The sequence below is a fragment of the Giraffa tippelskirchi genome, chromosome 7 (assembly GCF_054371585.1).
Source record: "Giraffa tippelskirchi isolate mGirTip1 chromosome 7, T2T-mGirTip1v1.2.pri, whole genome shotgun sequence".
NCBI lineage: Eukaryota > Metazoa > Chordata > Mammalia > Artiodactyla > Giraffidae > Giraffa > Giraffa tippelskirchi.
In genome coordinates, this window is record NC_137281.1 from 135,710,012 (window position 1) to 135,730,674 (window position 20,663).

At 40.0% G+C, this 20,663-nt stretch overlaps 1 protein-coding gene across 1 annotated transcript in view; it reads right to left on the reverse strand.

The window, feature by feature from the left end:
• The window catches only part of KCNH5 (potassium voltage-gated channel subfamily H member 5), a 331,907-nt gene extending 314,576 nt beyond the window's left edge, over window positions 1-17,331 (reverse strand). The window contains exon 1 of the mRNA XM_081509807.1: window positions 17,259-17,331. Within this exon, the coding sequence (XP_081365933.1) occupies window positions 17,259-17,331 (73 nt within the window). The remainder of the gene's footprint in view (window positions 1-17,258) is intronic.
• Between the last annotated feature and the right edge of the window lie 3,332 nt (window positions 17,332-20,663).

Consider the following 20,663-nt stretch of genomic DNA (forward strand, 5'->3'; position numbering starts at 1 on the left):
AAGGGAGCTTGCTCCCCCTGCTTGGCTTCCATCATATAAGGAAGATACGATGAGAAGTCAGCGGTCTGCAACCAGGAAGAGCATTCTCACCAGAATCTGACAATGCTGGCACCCTGCCATGGCTTTGCATACCCCAGAACTGTGAGAAATAAATTTTTGCTGGTTATAAGCCATGCGATTTATGGCATTTTGTCATAGCAACACAAACACACTGACATTCATCAACCAATCAGGGAAACCAGTTCTGATTTGTCCTCACAGCTCTTAAAATATGAAGAGCCATGAGTTCTAAAAAATTAAATCTTCCTTAGGATTCAGACTGTTTCAGTTCTTGAAGATATTTATAAATATTCTCAGTGTTCAGTGGCTCAGTTGTATCTGATTCTTTGAGACCCTATGGACTGTAGCCTGCCAGGCTCCTCTGTCCATGGAATTTTGCAGGCAAGAATACCGGAGTAGGTTGCCATTTCCTACTCCAGAGGATCTTCCTGACCCAGGGATCGAACCCCCATCTCCTGCGTCTCCTGCATTGGCAGATGGAGTCTTTACCACTAGGGCCACATTGGAAGACCTATTTAGCAACAGTCATGTCCAAATGTTTTAAATACACATATGTTCCTATTTGAGGAATCTTAGAATTGGGTAATTTTCTGTCACAGGTGGTAGTAGTCCAGCAAAACATTTCAGAAGCAATAATCCCACACAAGAACAGATTCTCAAATGGATCTCTGCAAGAGACTGGGGCTCAAAAACATTTCACTGTATTTTTTCCAAGACCATCCAATATCCTCCCAGAGATGGACATGAAGTGAAACACTTTTTCCTCAAGGGTTGGAAGGTCAAAAACTAAATCACTCATGTCAATGTATGGCAAAAACTACTACAATATTGTAAAGTAATTAGCCCCCAACTAAAATAAATAAAAAAATAATTAAAAAAATAAAATAAAAATAAAATAAATAAAAAAAAAACTAAATCACCAGACCACCAAAATCTTTATGAGTATTTCTCAATTTTGACTATTCATTTGATGGGGATGGAGGTTGAGGAGAATTGAAGGGGATCACAGGAGTTACTCGTTCTGGGCCCCACCTCTCGAAAGAGTGATTTTCATGGATCTGGAGTGAGAAACAGACATAAGCATCAATATTTAAATCTTCTCAAGTGATCTAACATGCAGCCAGGGTGGAGAAGCCCTGATCTACTTCAATAAATCCTAAATGTTGGCAGCCACACAAAAATACAACCACAAAGGTCAGCCTCATGCTGTCAGGTTTGGAAAACTTTGCTCTCATATTTTGCTACTCAAAGTGTGGACCAGTATCACCTGGGAGTTTATGAGCAATGCAGAATCTGGGACCCACCCCAGACCAAATGAATCAGAATCTGCTTTTTAGTGAGGTCATCAGGTGATTCCCCAAGCTCATGAATACACTCATCTTGTGCATCCTTTCCTTACTTTTAAGGCTAGGAAAGCTGGCCAGGGTGTTAGAAGACTTGGCAAACACAGGAAAAGGGAATTTAGTGGGGGAGAAAGATAGAATTAGGTCTCACTGTCTAAGACTTTCTCTTCCGCCATTATATTTCTGAACTGCTGTTTAAACTTTTGTTTTCATGTTTTGTTTTCATAAAGGAAGCCCTTCCTCTTTACAGGGCTATTTCTTCAGACAACAAGGAAAATAACTACATTCAATTTAACACCACTACACATTAATCCCATTCCTAAAGGAGATCGTGTACAAACCATGAGGTCAATAATTTTGCTGACAGAAGTTTCTGGAAGAAGAAAGGTTATATTCAGTCAATGAAAACAATATAAAAGCATATTAGATGTTTCTCCCCTTCGATAGCAATTCTAGGAAAATGATGCCTTTCCTCTACTGCAACATTGGCTGTATCTGGCATGATTAGATTCTTATTGAGGTTTTTGTTTCATTTATTTTGTTTTTAATAAAAACTACACCCTTTTCTGATCCAGAAATTTCATAAACAGTAACAAGCGTGGAACACCTTTTGGCGGGTTAAACCTCTCTCTCTTCCTCGTCTCATTTTTATGCAAATTACCCTTGAGAGAAGTATTTCACCACACAAGCACAGAGAAATTTTCAGATATTTTAACAAGTGCTACCATAATGCAGGAGACCAGGATTTGATCCCTAGGTCAGGACTATCCCCTGGAGAAGGGGATGGCCACCCATTCCAATATTCTTGCCTGGAGATTCCATGGACAGAGGAGCCTGTTTGGTCCCGGTCCATGAGGTTGCAAAGAGTCAGACACAACCGAGAGACTAACACTTCTGCTTTCACAAGACACAAAGGAATTCTATAGAGTCCTGAGGAAAAGAGAAAACAGGCAGTGGAGGTAGGAAAGGAAAGGCCTTCACAAAAAGAAGCCAGAAGCACTGAATAAAACTTGCTCACAAATTTATACTTTTTCCAAGGTCTAGAGCTGCTTCTAAGGAAAGTCAACCAGATTCTCCTTCTGATTATATTCATTTAGTCCTAACCTTGGAGAAGCACATCACCTAGAAGTCATCACTCTTATTCTGAAAGCCCTAAAACCCTGGCATAGAGCTCCTCCAACAGAGGTGAAACCCATAATGTGAGCACTGGAACGGAAGGACTGAGGTGTAGACTCTCACAGCTCCAAGTATTACCCCGCCCTCCACAATCCTCCGATTCAAAGAGCAAGAGAATTCAAATTCCAAAGATTAGTGGCCAAGAAGGGAAACTTGGAGCTTGAAAGCGACAAAATGAAATTCATGTACCAATTACTAACGTTTTCTAAAAGGGATTGAAAAGGGTATTTCAACACTGAAAAGTGATATTGAAAGGTCTCCTGCACTGCAGGTGGATTCTCTACCATCCGAGCCACTGGGGAAGCCCAAGAATACTGGAGTGGGTAGCCTATCCCTTCTCCAGTGGATCTTCCTGCCCCAGGAATTGAACTGGGGTCTCCTGCATTGCAAGAAGATTTTTTACCAGCTGAGCTACTGACTGTCAAATATTCATTATAAAGTTACATTTGATTTAGAATTTCGGTTTTATTTAAAATTTTATTTTGGATAGAGAGAACAACCTAGTGGTTACCATGGGGAGAGAGAAGGGAGTAGGGGCAAGATAGGGATAGGAGATTGATCTACAAACTATTGATACTGTATAAAATAAATAAGCTACAAGTTATGTTGTACAGCATAGAGAGTATAGCCAATATTTCATCATAATTTTAAATGTAGTATAATCTATAAAAATTTTAAATCATTATGTTATACTTCTGAAATTAATACAATATTATAAATCAACTATACTTACTTCAATTTTAAAAATCCACTTAAGAAACATACATACATACCCCTCAGAATTTTGTTTCTCATATGAGCTGGCCTCCTATTAAAATCTGAAGCTACATGTTTCTCCACAAAACAACCAGACTGATCAGCTTAATTACCTGACCTGTGATACTCTTTTCTGAACCTCTGAAAGAATACAGAAATCACTTCTGTACACAATCATACTGAACAAAGCTCTCTTCAGCTGCATTATTTTCTTCCAAGGAATGAAGAAGGAGCTAGAAGGCAAAGTGATAATGCAGGTGATATCTAGAGCTTCACACTATACCTGGTAATCTTCCAATTTTCTCCATTTCAGTTTTCCCCACCTCCATCCCTACCTCCATCTAGTCCCAGGTGCTTGAGCTGAAACCCCATGCTTCACACCTCTTCATTCATGCCATCCAATTCATCTCTTATTGCAATTCATCCTTTTGCAAAATTCAGGCTCAAATTGAAGAAAACCATTTGGGTATGACCTAAATCAAATCCCTTGTGATTACACAGTGGAGGTGATGAACAGATTCAAGGGATTAGATCTGGTAGACAGAATGCCTGAAGAACTATGGACAGAGGTTTGTAACACTGCCCAGGAAGTGGTGACCAAAACCATTCCCAAGAAAAAGAAATACAAGAAGGCAAAGTGGTTGTCTGAGGAGGCCTTACAAATAGCTTAGGAAAGAAGAGAAGTGAAAGGCAAAGGAGAAAGGGAAAGATATACCCAACTGAATGCAGAACTTCAGAGAAAAGCAAGGAGAGATAAGAAAGCCTTCTTAAGTGCACAATGCAAAAAAACAGAGGAAAACAATAGAATGAGAAAGACTAGAGATCTCTTTAAGAAAATTGTAGATACCAAGGGAACATTTCATGCAAAGATAGGCACAGTAAAGGACAGAAATGGCAAGGACCTAATAGAAACAGAAGAGATTAAGAAAAGGAGGCAAGAATACACAGAACAGTACAAAAAAGGTCTTAATCACCCAGATAATCACAACGGTGTAGTTGGTCACTCACGTAGAGCCAGATATCCTGGAGTGCGAAGTCAAGTGGGCCTTAGCAAGCATTGTTACAAACAAAGCTAGTGGAGGTGATGGAATTCCAGCTGAGCTATTTCAAATCCTAAAAAATGATGCTGTGAAAGTGCTAGACTCAATATGCCAGCAAATTTGGAAAACTCAGCAGTGGACACAGAACTGGAATAAGTCAGTTTTCGTTCCAATCCCAAAGAAAGGCAATGCCAAAGAATGTTCAAATTACCATAGAATTGCACTCATTTCACATACTAGCAAGGTGATGTTCAAAATCCTTCAAGCTAGGCTTCAGCAGTACATGAACTGAGAAATTCCAGATGTACAAGCTGGATTTGGAAAAGGCAGAGGAACCAGAGATCAAACTGCCACCAACCTCTGGATCATAGGGAAATTCCAGAAAAATATCTACTTCTGCTTCATTGACTAAGCTAAAACCTTTGACTCTGTGGCTCACAACAAACTATGGAATATTCTTGAAGAAACTGGACTATTACACCACCTTACCTGCCTCCTGAGAAACCTATATGCAGGACAAGAAGCATCAATTAGAACTGGACATGGAATAATGGACTGGTTCAAACTTCATCACTAAACCCTAATAATTTTACCAGCAGAAGCACCCACTCCTCTCAAACTCTACAGGTACCATCCCAAGCAAAATACTCCACCATTTCTTGCCTGGACTATCACAAGAGTCTCCTGGCTAGTCCCCTACTAGCACTGTTCTTTCCTCCAACCCAACTTGCCATTATACAGCAAGTGATCCCTGTAGCCAGAAGATCTGTCCACTGCACTTGGAATACAATCCAAAAGCCTTTCCCTGAATAGTCAGGTTTCTGTCTCTCCACCTTGGTTTTCCACATTTCTCTTTTTTTGTCCACTGAGATGCAACTGCACTCGGCCACTCATTTTCTCCTTCTTCTTAGGGCTGTTCACACGTTTTCTCTGTCTGAAATATTCTTCTGTCCACTTATCATCTATTTACCTCTTACTTTAGGCCTGAATTCAACACTACTTTCTTAGAAATGTCTTCCCAGACACCATCTCCCAGTCAAAATTAGTCTCTAATACACTTGACTACAGCACCCTCCCCTTTTCCTTCAAAATGCTTACCACAATTTATAATTTATATTTGGTTTAGGTTGGTGAAATGCCCGTTTCCCCACAAGACTACAAGTTCCATGAGGGCAGAGACCATGTCTGTTGGTTCACCACTGTATACCCACAAAAGCTTGTTGAATGATCAAATAAAATAGAAAAATTCTTATTCCTAAAGTCATACAGTCAATAAATAATTATTAGAGCAATGCTAGACATTGTCAAGAATATAGATAAGGATTGTGCTAGGTATTTGTTTTTTCAAAGAATGAACAATTCTGTTAAAAAAAAAATTAGGTGTTCCAACATAGATTTCCCTGAACTCTGGAAACTTGTGAATTTAAATCATGCAGCACATATTACTTTTTAAATTTGTCTTCTGGGTGAGTGGTATCTAGAGATATATTTAAGTTTCAGAGAACAGAAACAGCAGAACAATCCCTAAGGCACATACAGCACACTTTATTTGGGTTAAATAAAATCCTGGCACAGATGGCTAAACAAAAGCATAAATAATTTATATGTCATGCCCACATCCACAATGTTGATTTCTGGTAGGTGCATTACCCACTTCTACTATGTCAATAATAGAATATAAGACTGATATGTTTTAGTCCTCACAAATATACCTTTATCTTACAGCTCTGTTTCAAAGAAATGTGTGTGTGTGTGTGTGTGTGTGTGTGTGTGTGTGTAGACACATATGCTTTGTACCTTTCACAATGAGACTAATTATTATATAGTAATATTGGCAACATTAAGCAGACCATCACTGTGGGAGTTTGAAATATGCAAAAAAAATCTGTTAATTTATTCAAACTTGTTCAGCTGTCATCAAAGATAAAAATATGCCTCCACTTTTCATCTCCTTCAAGATCAAAGGTACATTTTTAAGTTTCTGTGTTTCTTTGATGGCATTAAATTCATTTTTCCATCCAGCCAAAGTGGTTCAGGATTCACGAGCTATTTTAACATATATTCCTGAAATTCTAATGGTAGGAAAATAGCAATTTTGTTATAGAAAATATTTCTTACACACACACGTAAAAGAATGTCCATCAATTCAAGGTTTCTACTTTTAATAATTGGTGTTTTCTTCATGAAAGATATGTTTCTTAAAAGTACACTCGCCAGCATCATTAAAAATAAAAGATAACTGTAATGATGGCCTATGTGATTTGTAGTCTCATAGTACAACAGAAAACCTTCACCCATGTAGATAAAAACAAATTTTTACTAAATTTTATTACAATGATATTTCTTAAAATACATAAGAATGTAAAACATTCACTAGTTATATAATCTTGGATAGAAGCTAAATCAGTCAAGTTATGTTTATTGGGGGGAGAAGTATTACATTTTTAATGTTTAAGCATCATTTTCAATCTTGCAAATAAACAAACCTTGTTTTTGCAAATGAACTGCAGCTGTTATGAAGGGATTCTATTTTCTTTAGAGTTTACCTTTTAAGGCTATCAAACACTAATGGTAAGATAACTAATGAAGAATTTCAATTAAAAGACTAGTCTAACCTCCACACCTGGTAGAAAAATAGAAGCGAGGCTTTTCTAAATACATTTATAATCCAATTAATTGCTAAAGCTTTGTCCTATATATATTTTTTAATTTCTACTATCTATGCAATAGGAGCTAATTGTTCAAGGGAAAGATACAGATCACATATTCAAATTTCTCTCCTTTGGCCAGATTTAACTCAGCCGGTTACAAAAAGAGGCTAAAATTCTGCCTTCTTCTTGAGCTTATCCAAGCATTACCAATTACTGAGGTAAAAAGAACTGATGCTTCTTTGACTGTAAGTAGTAGTTTTTTGCTGTTGTCATTGAAGGAAAGAGTGGTGTTTATTTGTTTTGGTTTTTTCTCCAAATATTAAGCCCTTGGTAAAGTGAAGCCAAATGCCTTTAAGCTAAGATCCACCAGGATAAAACTTAGGAAAGTCTCAGCTATTTAATACTTTGCTTTCTTCAGGTTAAAAAAAAGAGAAAAAATCACCACTACTTTAGAGAAAAATAGGAACAGGTGAATATTTTTTAAGTCCTTGATGAGGCACAGTGCCAGAGCCACCACATTTGTGAGTCTGCTGAATCTTTCCAGCAACACTGCAAGGTAGTCATTAATACTGTAATCCTGTAGAGTCCTAGATGTCACCCAGAGTGATGGCTAGAGTCAGGATGGAAGTCCGTGTCGAGACAAGATGGAAATGCCTTTTATCTATTGAGAGCACTGTTTTCTGCCCTACAGAGTTCCAGAAGATGACCGGTTACTTGACTATGGTTGCTCTAGTAGAAAAAGAGGCTGCCTAGGAATAAACGAGGAGAATGTATCACACCTTTCATTCCTCACTCTCAGAGGAGATCTTTTGTTTCTGGGCCCAGTTAATGACGCAACTCTTCTTTCAACTCCTACTTTAATCCATCATACCTGTACACATTGACCATACATGATGCCAGTTACGGACACATCTCACACCCTGAGATGATGAGTCAGTACAGTGAACTGTCATGAATTCACTTATTCTGCACCCAGAGCTTATAAAGAGTACAGCAGGAATATATGGCAGAATTCTTACCCCTAGAGATTAATAATCTGGTTAGGAAGTAAGACTAGTAGTATACTGCATGGGAAGCCAAAAATGACTCTAAGATTTCTAGACTTAAAGATTAAAATATTAAAGACACCTTTGACAGAAATGGGGAAATACCAAAGGAAGTAAGTCTGCTTGATGCCAAAAGCGATGATAAATTCAATGCTGTGGCCACACTGAATTTTAGATAACTTGGGGGGCGTACAGGAGAAATTCTGTAGGCCACTGGTCATATGGGACTGGAGAACAGAAAGGATAAAGTTTAAATTATGACAGAGGACAAACTTGCTCTGAAAAGAAGGGTATAGATATAAGAAACACAGTTGAAAGTTGAACCTGAAAGACCATTCACCCTTCAGGAGGGGAAAAGGGAGGAGATGGGAGGGAAGGAGAGTGGAAAGAGGATAGAAAATGAGAGGGAAAAGGGCAAGAGAAAGTACAAAGTCAAGAAAGCCGAAAAAGTGTGGAGAGGATAGGGGAGCAGAGTCTTAAATCCTGCAAAACTAGAAAAATATGGACAAATGAAAGGTTTCTGGACTCACAAGAATGCTCACTTGTAACCTTTTAGGAAGTCTCAACATTACAGTTCAGTCAGAAATCCACTGAAAGGAGGTTCAAAAGGAAGTGGTGACCAAGAATTAAAGGCATCAACTACAAATGTTGCATTCAAAGTGTTAAACATCTAAATAATAACAATAACTAGCTGCACTAATACTGATATGGAATTTGTTAAGTGCCAGACTCTGTCCTCAGCACTTTGCACGTACCTTCTCATTTAATCCTCACTTCAGTACCGTGAGCCTATTATTACTTGCACTTTGCAGAACAGAAAACTAGGGACAGACAAGTTCGTCCCAGAGCTAGTAAGCATCAGAGCCAGGACTTGAACGCAAGCCTCCAGAACCTGTGGTGCCTAACCAGTGTGTACACTGCCCATCACAGGAAAAAAAAGGGTGGTGGGGAAATGTTAGTTTTATCATTGTGTTCAGTGTGCATCCTCAGTGCTTAGATCAGAGTCTAGCACATGGTAGGCGCTCAACAAATTTACGTCAAATTATCGAATTAGTGAATGATTAACTAGAAAGAGTATGAAGGTCAAGCAAAAGGATGGGAGTTATTTTAGGTGAGTTTATTCCCAGACTGTTTAACCGGCATTGAAACATTTCTCTATTCTCTCAACACTATGAAAATCAACTCATTGTGCTATAATTTGTCCCAAATTAAAAATATGCCAGGAGACATAAAAAGGCTTACACAAAAGATGAGGATAAAGATGAACTTTTGCTCTTTCTTAATCTAAGTGAGTTGTTTTCCAGTTAAACTTGGTGACCTGAGGCTGACCCTGCAGGCTCTAACAAGCCAAAATCTATCCTGCCTCTTCCTTTGATTACCGCACAGGACTGCAAGCTGCTTCTCAAGGCGGAACTCACTCAGAAGATATATAAATTGATATGGATCAATTCCCAAGGATAAAACTTACCCTCAATAACTCCTAATGCAAAATCGTTTTACAAAAAGAATTAATTAGAATCAGCAAATTTATAAACAGTTATTTCCTATACAAAATAGTCTACATTTTAAGCCTTGGAGATCAGAACAAAAAATGATAGGAAATATTTCAGCTGTATATCCAGTTGCAATAAGAGATGAATGTGAGATCACTCACTCGTTCACCTGTCATGCTCTCATGAGTCACATCTGATTTTCCCCATTCAATGTGATTTTTATGTTCAGATCTACACATTGGTTATCTAAATGTTTTAAACTATGCAGTTACTGATGCAAGTTTACCTAACAGATTTAATCGGCAGTGTTTTAGAAAAAAATCAATTCTAGACTTGGTTAACTTAGGAGACAAAATAAAAAAACATTTATTCAACTAGTACATAGTGTTATGTGTTCTTCAGAGTGGAGGATATAAAAGTATGTGTAAGGTATAACCCATATCCGGAAGAAGCTTAGTCCATATACCAACACTTCCCTGACTTCCCAGTTATCTGTCATTATCTCTAGAAACTGCTGATTGTGCACCTAAGCTCAGAAATAAAATCATATATCTTGTGAAATCAATAAGACTTAGTACTTATGTTTCTCTGATGGGACCAGACCCAATAAAGAAAGAAAACCATTTCAATAAGATTTCAAATTGCTTTTCAACCACTCTTCCTTTATAAATTATTTCACTTTATATTTAGTTTTCCTATCTTTTCCCATGTGAAAGCTTAATATATCAAAAAACCATTATCTAGAATGTATACAAATACTTCTTTGTATTGGTAATAATATTCATAAACAACCAAATACTAAAATAATGTCTAAAATGCACTCTGAAATATGTGACAATATTGTCAGTGTTCGTTTGATCAACTATCTTTCAAGACCAAGTCTTTCCAATATTAAAACATCTACATTATATAAAATGAGAATATTCAAATGACTGTTTTTAGTCATTTTTCAATGATGAAAAGGAGTTATATCCTACATTGTTAAGCTAGCGTATTTAGTGAAATACACTGAGGATGTTTTTTCAGGTTTGCTGAGGTATAACTGACAAATAAAAATTGTATATATTTAAAGTATATAAGTTGATGATTTGATATCATATGCAATCAAGCTAATCAACATGTCCATCATTTCACATAGTTACTACTTTGCTTTATTGTGTGTGGCAAGAACATGAAACCGGAGTTTTTAAAATTCTATTAGTAAAGAAAAATATTTTACAAATGTCCGTTTCTTACAACACATAAAGACTACTTTCTTTGACCTCAATTTCCACACAATAATTACCACTGGTTTTGTGACTTGTTATTCAGTTTTATTTGCTTTCACACTGTATCTATGTTATTCATAAAAGTACTATATGACACATTTTAATTTTTCCCACTAAAACTGATTTTGTTTGGGACATTTCAGAGCATCTCTCAAAATATGGTTCTAACCCTACCAAAAAGAAAAAAAAAAAATCCCTAAAACCAAGATTCAAACTTGATGACGGACAAGAAATAAAACCTCTTAAAGTAGTACTGTACCTCCAATCATATTTTTTGAGAGTTTAATAAGTTTAGAAACTTTGAAGGATATTTATTTTAGCTCTGTATTTTATTTTTAAAGTTTGTATAACATTGAACTACTAGAATCATGTAACATCTTAGGTAAGTATCTGTAAATCTGTAAACTATCTTTTAATAAAATCAAAACACTATCATGAACTGATTCTACTTGGCCAAACTTAATCAAAATTATATTAAGACATCTGATGAGGAAATTTTGTTGAAACAGAAAATATGTATTTATCCTTCTAATGTGAACATTATTTATACATAATTATTCTGCAAAACTATATATTTTATATATATTATCACCACACTGAGATGGTTACAATAACATTTTGTTCATCTGCTAAAGTGAGTGTTATACTAATCTAAAATTTGAATTTGTTTACATAAACTCTTTTTACTAATATCACATTCATTCAGCCAGAATATGTTGGCTATCATCAACTAATATAAGATTGCAATTCCTTTCTTCGTTTCACTTTCTTATACGTCTTATATTTTAGATATTTTCTGCCAAGAGTAACAACTAACTTCATTGATTTTTAACCCCCAAACTTGAGGAAAAGGACAGAAAAGAGAACCAGATAAAAATTAGTTTACCTGTGGTAGAACCGATAGTGCCCTCTTGTGGTGAATCTTAACTACAGTACTACAGAAAAGTGCAACCTTTTCTTAGGCTAAAAGCTAGAGAACGTGGAAGCATTGTTCCTCCATGCTAGCAAGCAGCTGTTATTAACAATGAAAGAAAAGATAAATATTGACTAAACTAAAAGACTCCTTTACAGAAATTTACTCAGTCACTGTCAAAACAATCATAGCTACTCCCTTCTACTCTATAAAATACTGTGCTATAGGTTTCTTTTAGTAGGGCAGTTGACCGATGGCCAAGCATGTGGATTTCTTATACACTCTACTTCTTATACACTCTACCTCTGCAGTCCATGGGGTCGCAAAGGGTTGGACATGACTGAGTGACTGAACTGAACTGAACTACTTCTGGAATCAAGCAAAAGATAGACAAACACAGCAATTTCTAGTGAACACAAGGATGTCCTGGGATAAGCAGCTCCCTAGTCAACAAAGTACTGCATCTGTTATATAAGGCAATGTGGGCTCTGAAGGAAGGGACAATCCTCTGGCTTACTTATAAATATAATTTAGGAAGTGGTCAGTGTGATTTCAACCTCTATGATGTTTTAAAAGTAGAACTGATACATTATAAGACTTGGGTAAACCTTCAGGAATTCTAAGTGGTTTTATCAATATCTCCTGAAGAATGTTTTAGATCTTCCAAGAAAAAATATCAAGTGCTCTATACCAAAAAAAAAAAAACTTTGTCCTTGATCATTTTTTTTAAATTGGATGATACTTATGAGTCATTATTTCTTTATTTTGTTTTTAAATCACTAGTTTTCTACTTCCTCTCCTATAGGATCTTATTTAAGATCTCAGTTTTTACAAATATTAACTATAGCACAAAAATTATTTTAGATTTTCCTATTGGTAACAGCAAAGAAAGTACCTGGGGAGGTGTTTCAAGTAAAATGGAAAACTGAGTATACTGAGTTGCTTCTCTTGAAGGTTAAGCAATTCATAAAATATTGCTTTTTCTGTTTTCTTCTTTCTTGAGCCCCTTTTTTTCTCTAAAAAGAAAACATTTCTAGTTTTTCCTAATGCCTAAAATATTAAAGAACAATAGTGAAGTTGCTCAGTCGTATCCAACTCTTTGCGACCCCATGGCCTACCAGGCTCCTCAGTCCATGGAATTTTCAGGCAAGAGTACTGGAGTGGGTTGCCATTTCCTTCTCCAGGGGATCTTCCCAACCGAGGGATCGAACCCCAGTCTCCAGCATTGCAGGCAGACACTTTACCGTCTGGGCCACCAGGGAAGCTAAAGAACAATAGTCATATTCTAATTTAAATTATTTTTATAGTTAAAAATTTTTAAATGGCAACTAGTTTACTGTCACTCAAACTAATAATGTCTGCCTATTTGCTAAGGAATCAAAGACAACATATACATTAAAATGTACTGCCCAAAGCAGTAATCACATTGCTGCTGCTGCTGCTGCTGCTAAGTCACTTCAGTCGTTTCCGACTCTGTGCGACCCCATAGACAGCAGCCCACCAGGTTCCTCCGTCCCTGGGATTCTCCAGGTGAGAACACTGGAGTGGGTTGCCAGTTCCTTCTCCAATGCATGAAAGTGAAAAGTGAAAGTGAAGTCACCTAGTCGTGTCCGACTATTCACGACCCCATGGACTGCAGCCTACCAGGCTCCTCCATCCATGGGATTTTCCAGGCAAGAGTACTGGAGTGGGGTGCCATTGCCTTCTCCGAATCACACTGAAGGCCTTGTAAATATTTTATTTTGTTTAAATCTCAAGTTCCACCTAAAAGTCTTAAAAAACTGCTACTTTCTTTCAGGTACCTACCCTCTACCTATAAGTGTACTGCTCCCTACAGCCCAAAATATATGGATGAAGAGCTTGCAAAATACTGAAATTTAAATAAGGAAAGCTAACCAAATAATGTTTCAGACACAGATTCAGTCAGTAAGCACTTTGGATGGAAGCCTTCTATGAGACATTGCATGCCTGTAATGAACTCGCCACATAGTTCCTAAACTTTATCTTCCTAACAACATATTTTGATTTTACTAGCCAAAAATGTATCTAAATCTTGCTATTGCATTTATGCTCTTGACCTTTACAACTTGTTGGAGTAAATAATGTGCACTCTCTACCTATTAGAATCACATGTTAAGAATGATTGTAATTCCTTTTATTTGTCTGAAAATGATCTTTTATCTTAAAACTAAAAAGAGGAATTTCCTACTTCTACCATTTGGGTATTTGGCTATAAAATATGTTTGTATCCATCCTACTCAACGGCCCTCATTATTTTATTTTATAGACTTTGAATCACCAATAACAATTTGAAATGCTTTCCCATAACAGACTGAGTCAACTAAATAAGGAAAATAAAAATCCAATCTCGAGAAGCGTAAAATAACAGCAAATAGGCTATAGTGCCACTCTAGGGCAAAGAATACAGCACTGTTATTCTGGAAAATTGCAACTGAGGAGTTTGGAACTTTATTAGGAAATCCTCATGTTTAAAAACTATATCCAAATATATCACACTTCTTGCTCTTTTGTTCTTCATCAAGAAGTATTCTGATGGATCTCTAATTGACTGAGATTTCAGCTCATTAGTGATAGCCTAATAAATAAAAGCTGTATCCCTCCTTTTCTCTCTCCCCTACCTCTTGTTCCCACCCTCTCTGTATTCTGCTACTTTTTACATCTCTTTTGCCCATTGAGTGTGTGAAAGAATGTATTTCCTCTGCATCTATCTTTGTGTCTGAGTGGATACCTGTCTGTATTTTATCTGTGTGCATCTCTACATATGTTTCTACTCCATCTGATTCTCACTAAAAGATCTGACCTTTTCATAAGAAGAAAATGAGGTTGTGTCAGAAAGAGAAGAATTTCATGGAGTACAGGTAAATAGCCAATCCCAAACCATCTTTCTTCAATTCTTAAATATATTGGGAGTACCGCTTCCTTATTTTTTCCACTAAAGCTCTGCCAATACATCACTTTCAATGTTGTTGAGTTATTGAATAACAAAATCTTTACTGTGACAAACTCAATCCATCCGTGAGAACCCCGTTCTCAATTATTTTCTGTTAATCTCAATTAAACAATTTCTCAGAATGAATTTTTTGATTTCTCTGCCAAGTCATATAGAAGTGACAACAATTGTGGGATATTCCCACAAAATTTAACACTGTAATTCTCAATTTCTGAGGTACTTCCAGTGTAAGTGGCTTTGAGACATCTCAGTACTGATTACATACACAAAGACATACACTTACCTCAAATATCTAACACATTTCAAACAAAGCTGAGAGATTCTGAGTGAGTTAGCCACAAGCAATTAGAGGTGATATTTAAAATGTGAAAACAGATGAATTTTCATTTGTACTTGGTGCTATCCATGGAAAGAAACATTAAACCAGTGAAGCAATTATAACATGAAGTGTAAAAAAGATAAAACATTCATTAATTTGGATAGTGGATTTAAAATGGAGGCAATAGAAGCAGCTATTTAAAGCCACATAAAGTAAGTCATAATTTCATGGTATATCAGAAATAAAAGATATTCTGCAAACTGGCTCATAGTTTCAGTCTGTATAAGAAATTTCATCCAAAGATGCCATATGAGTAAACTTCAGTCAATTCTCATCTACTTTCTAGTTACCATGCAGAGCAATAGAGAACCCTCCAAATTTTATTTTTTAAGGCCTTCTCTTAAAGTCCTCTTGCAGACCAAATTGCGTGGAGATGAAATAACCCAAGAGGATGAGAAAGCTGAAAAAAATGGCTTTATCTTAAAAGCTATATCTTAAATAGCTAATTCCAATAAACTTTAAATTTCCCAAACTGGTTGTTTTAACAGTAATATCTCTTTGTACACCAGGTTTCTATACAATATTAATATAGGAAATAATGCATAAACATATAAATTGTCTACCATAATGAGTTCATATTTTATATTATCATAAAAAATCAAACACACATTCGAAATCACACTGGAATGGCTAAAAATATTATAGTTATTTTTTAAAACTAGACCAGGCCTATTAGCCATTTTTTCCAACCCAAAAAGTCAGTTCAAAACTTGAAACAGGCATTGATAAAATAGGAAGAAATAAAGTCAAAAGTCACAAATTAAAGCCTAATATCATGTCAGAGATTGATGAAAAGTACCTTGGGACACTTACATTACAGTCCCAAAATCAAGGGAAATATTTGCAAACCTAGTTTTAGAAGAGATTATATCCTAAGAATTAACACAACCTAACCTACCAATTCAGGAAAAGCACAATTGTGCCTCTCTCTGTCTTGCCCACTAAGCAGGGAGCTTTTTGAAAGCAGAAGTGTCTTAATCACTTTTTATCCAAAGGACCCCACAGAGTGTCTCTTGTATAAGGCATCCAAATAAATATTGTTTAATTGAATGAATGAATGATTAAACAATGGTTATGGAACTGCATAGAGCATTTCCATTGTTTTAGTCCAAGATCTACTGTAATAAATATGCAGAAATGTCTTTCTCATAATTCTCCAAGCAAAAGATCTCAAAATAACTGGCTTCTGAAGGAAAAAAGGAACAACTTTAAAGCGTATTTTACACATCTTGCTTGTAAAATTAAAAATTATATAAAAGATGTGAAAACAAGTAGAAGATGTATATTTCAGTAAAACGCAAAGTTTACAAGGTCCTAAAAGGTGAAATATATAACCATCCCCATTCAGATATCTTAGAGGAAATGAATGCACAAATGGACAGAAATTTAAAGACACTTTAGGCAAGAAAACCCTAGCCTCAGTAGCAATGTAGGACAGCATTTTTAAAATTGTTTCTTTAGTTACTTTAAAAGCACAGTAGCTATTGCTTCCCCTCTACATTTCTCCTATTTAAGTCAAATCAAATATATCATATAGATCAATATAGACCAATGCCTAAAAAAAAAAAAAAGAAACTTCAAATTTGACCAAAATAATCGCCTTTCCCATTTTCCAGAACCGACTCTTTCTTAGGTTCAACTCCAACCACCCTCCCAAACACTAGGCTCCTTTCAATGGCGCCCGCTGGGCCTGAAAGCCATTCCAGAGACTTAAATCTTAAGGAGCCACTTTCACAGCCATTCCCAACTTAAGGGAAGCCCTTCCACCGAGATTAAAAATTTGATCCGTCTCCGCAGTCTACTCGATTTAAAAAAAAAAATGTGGTGGAAAGATGAACAAGAAAGACATCCCTCAACAAACTCAACTCAGTTCTCCAGCTGTACCTCCTCCCTACCCGCTGCTCCCCTTCGACTTCCTCTGCTCCCGGCTCTGGACAGGTGGGAGGGGGGTGAGTACGTCTTGGGGAGGGGCTGCAACAAACTTTCCTTCTGCCACCTCGTTCCCACCCCCACCTCTTGTCGGGTCCAGCTGGTAACTGAAGCCACTGGGAAGGGCTGTCCGTATCCCCCTCCCCCCTTGGGAGAGAGATGAGATGAGGTGGATGGGGGCGTGGGTGGGCAGGATGCAGGTGGAGGGGTGTTCTGACTGTAACTCTTCTTACCACTGGAGCGCCTGACGATGTTTTCCAGAAACGTGTTCTGCGGTGCCACCAGCCCTCTCTTGCCCCCCGGCATCCTGGGTCTAAAGAGCAGCGGCCAGGATCCGCGGCGGGGGAGGGGGGGTTGCAGGAAGAGAAGGTGGAGCAAGAAGAGGAAAAGGTGGAAGAGAAGATCGAGCCGAAAGAAGAGGGGGCGCGGCGGCGGCGACGGGGTCCCCTGACTGTGTCTCCAGCCCGACCCGGATGAGCAGCTCTGGGGAGGAGGACCAGGCAGTTCATGGTAGTAGCACTCCCCCGGCCGCCGCTGCCCAGATTGTGGCGGTGCCGCGCGCGGGGCTCGGGAACTGCAGGCTCCGCGGGGCACAATGCGCCTGCGCCGCCCCCGCTGTCGCTGTCCCGCCGGTGCTGATCCTGAAGCTGCCGCTGAGGCTGTTGTCGCGGCGGCGGTCACCTAGGCTCAGCATTTCTCCCCCTGCCCCGACCACCGGGGCCGAGGGAGCAGGAAAAGCCCACTCAAAGCCCTCTCTCCCAGACCCTTTACTGCCCCTCTCTCTTCCTTCCCTCGTCCACCCCTCTGGCGCGGCTGGATCAGGGCTGCCCGGCTGAGCCCAACTTCTGCCCGGCCGTGCGCGGTGGCCGCTCCTCTCTCCCCGGAGATCGAGGCTAACGCTCGCTGTCCAATGGGGCCCTGGAGAGGGCGAGGAAGTGGGGAGAGGCAGGCAGGATGCCAAAGAGGGCAATGGGCAGTCGGCGGGGGTCACATCTCGGTTTCTCCTGCCAAGGTCCCGAGTCCCGACTGCTCCCGGGAACGCGGCTGCCGGGGCGGAGGTGTTGATCATCTCCCGCTCCAGCCCAGGCTGAGAGCGGAACGGGGACTGAATGGGCGGCGCGCGGGGACGCAGAGCAGCCACCTGACGCTGCTACTGCCCCCCTCTGGGCTTGGGCGCCCGAAGCTCAAAAGAGGAGCTCTTCGCACCCGCCCTAGCCCACGCCTTGGAGCCAGAGCCAGATAAGGTCCGAGCGCAGAGTTGGGGGTGGGAGGGCGGAAATGGCCCCTGCACCCCAGGCTGGGTCCGGCGCGCGGTGGGGCTCAGCGACCGCGCTGGGATGCTTCTCAGGGCTGCGGAGCGCAGAGGCGAGCGGCGAGCCCCGCCGCCGCTAAGTTACGGGAAATGTTGCACTTAATGAAACGAGTAGGGGAAGAGGGTGACTAATTCACCCTCCGAAAGAAGGAGAGCGCAGCGAGCAGCGTTTGCCATGGAAAAACAGTGAAGGCGGTGGGCGCGAAGCTGCCCAGGACCGGAGACTGCGAGCGGGAATCGTTTCCAACAAAGCTCGGAACCGGCGATAGGAGGGGAACTGTTACAAACCGAGCCCGCAAGCCAGAGTCTGTGACGGAGAAGGGAAAAGAGCCTAAGTGTGAAGGGATCGGGGAAACAGAGGGAAAGAAGTGAGAGAGCTCACGGCGTCTAAGGCCGTGGTTCTAAGTGGTCCCGGACTGGAAGCGCCTCCGAAGAACCTGTTTAAAATGCAAATTATTTGGCTCTAGCCCAGAGCTCGGAAACCAGGAACTCTGGGAGCTGGGGCTAACAATGCTTTAAGAAGCCCTCCGGATAAATATTCTGCTTGCTCAAGTTTAAGAAGAACTGATCTAAGGCTTTCGCTCCGGAGGCTTCGCCCGGGCCTGTCTAGAAAGGACAACTGCATAAACAGGGTCGAGGAGTGAGGACAGAAAGTGCGCTCTGGCCAGGTCAGAGGTTGGTGGCGAAGGCAAAGCATAAAGTAGGAAGGCTAAAGGAGACTTGGATGGGGGCGTCCCCTTCGCTGGGACCTGTGCTAGATAACTTCTGCTAGAAACGGTCAAACTGGGCTATTCAGAAGCAGTAGGATTCTCCCTGGAAGGCGTCAGAGGAAATAACCTCTGCTCTGCCCCTACCTGGGCAGAGGGATAGGGAAGCGGGCGTGGTGTCTCGACTTCCTTTGGAGACCCCCTGATTACCAGTCACTTGTCTCAAGTTACTGTCCTCCTCTCCAGAGCAGTCTGTGTAAGGGCCGTAGCCTGTAGCCAAAGTGAGTGAAGAGAAGTCGCTCAGTCGTTTCCGACTCTTTGCGACCCCGTGGATTGTGGCCTACCAGGCTCCTCTGTCCATGGGATTTTCCAGGCAAGAGTACCAGAGTGGGTTGCCATTTCCTTCTCCAGGGGATCTTCCTGACCCAAGGATTGAACCCTGGTCTCCCACACTGCAGGCAGATGCTTTACCCTCTGAGCCAGGACGGAAGCTAGCCTGTAGCCAAGAGACACATAAATGCACAGCCAATATTCAGGCTTTAGTTTAGGGTCATTTTCTCCCTCTCCTCTGAAATTTCCACCGGTCCCTCCAGAGACTGGGCGACTGAGCAAACCCAGAAAGTTGATGCACTTTAAAAAGCAGTTTGCTCTGCTAGGATTCTTGCCACACAAAATCAAGAGACTTGGAATAACACTAGCAAATAGATGGGGAAACAGTGGAAACAGTGGCTGACTTTATTTTTCTGGGCTCCAAAATCACTGCTGATGGTGATTGCAGCCATGAAATTAAAAGACGCTTACTCCTTGGAAGGAAAGTTTTGACCAACCTAGACAGCATATTAAAAAGTAGAGACATTACTTTGCCAACAAAGGTCCATCTAGTCAAGGCTATGGTTTTTCCAGTGGTCATGTATGGATGTGAGAGTTGGACTATAAAGAAAGCTGAGCACAGAAGAATTGATACTTTTGAACTGTGGTGTTGGAGAAGACGCTTGAGAGTCCCTTGGACTGCAAGGAGATCCAACCAGTCCATCCTAAAGGAGATCAGTCCTGGGTGTTCATTGGAAGGACTGATGTTGAAGCTGAAACTCCAATACTTTGGCCACCTGATGTGAAGAGCTGACTCATTTGAAAAGACCCTGATGCTGGGAAAGATTAAGGGCAGGAGAAGGGGACGACAGAGGATGAGATGGTTGGATGGCAACACCAACTCAATGGACATGGGTTTGGGTGGACTCCGGGAGTTGGTTATGGACAGGGAGGCCTGGCATGCTGAGGTACATGGGATCTCAAAGAGTCGGACATGACTGAGCTACTGAACTGAACTGAACTGAGCCTTGCTTTCTGGGCTTCCTCCTGTGGCTCATAAAGAATCCAGCTGCAATGCAGGAACTACAGGAGACACAGGTTCTATCCCTGGGTCAGGAAGATCCCCTAGAAGAAGGCATGGCAACCCACTCCAGTATTCTTGCCTCAAGAATTCCATGGACAGAGGAGCCTGGCAGGCTACAATCCATAGGATCTCAAAGAGTCGGACATGACTGAAGCAACTTAGTACACTGGCAGGCAGCCTTGATTTCTGCCCCAAGCACTCCTGTTGGTACCAGTTCATTTCCCTA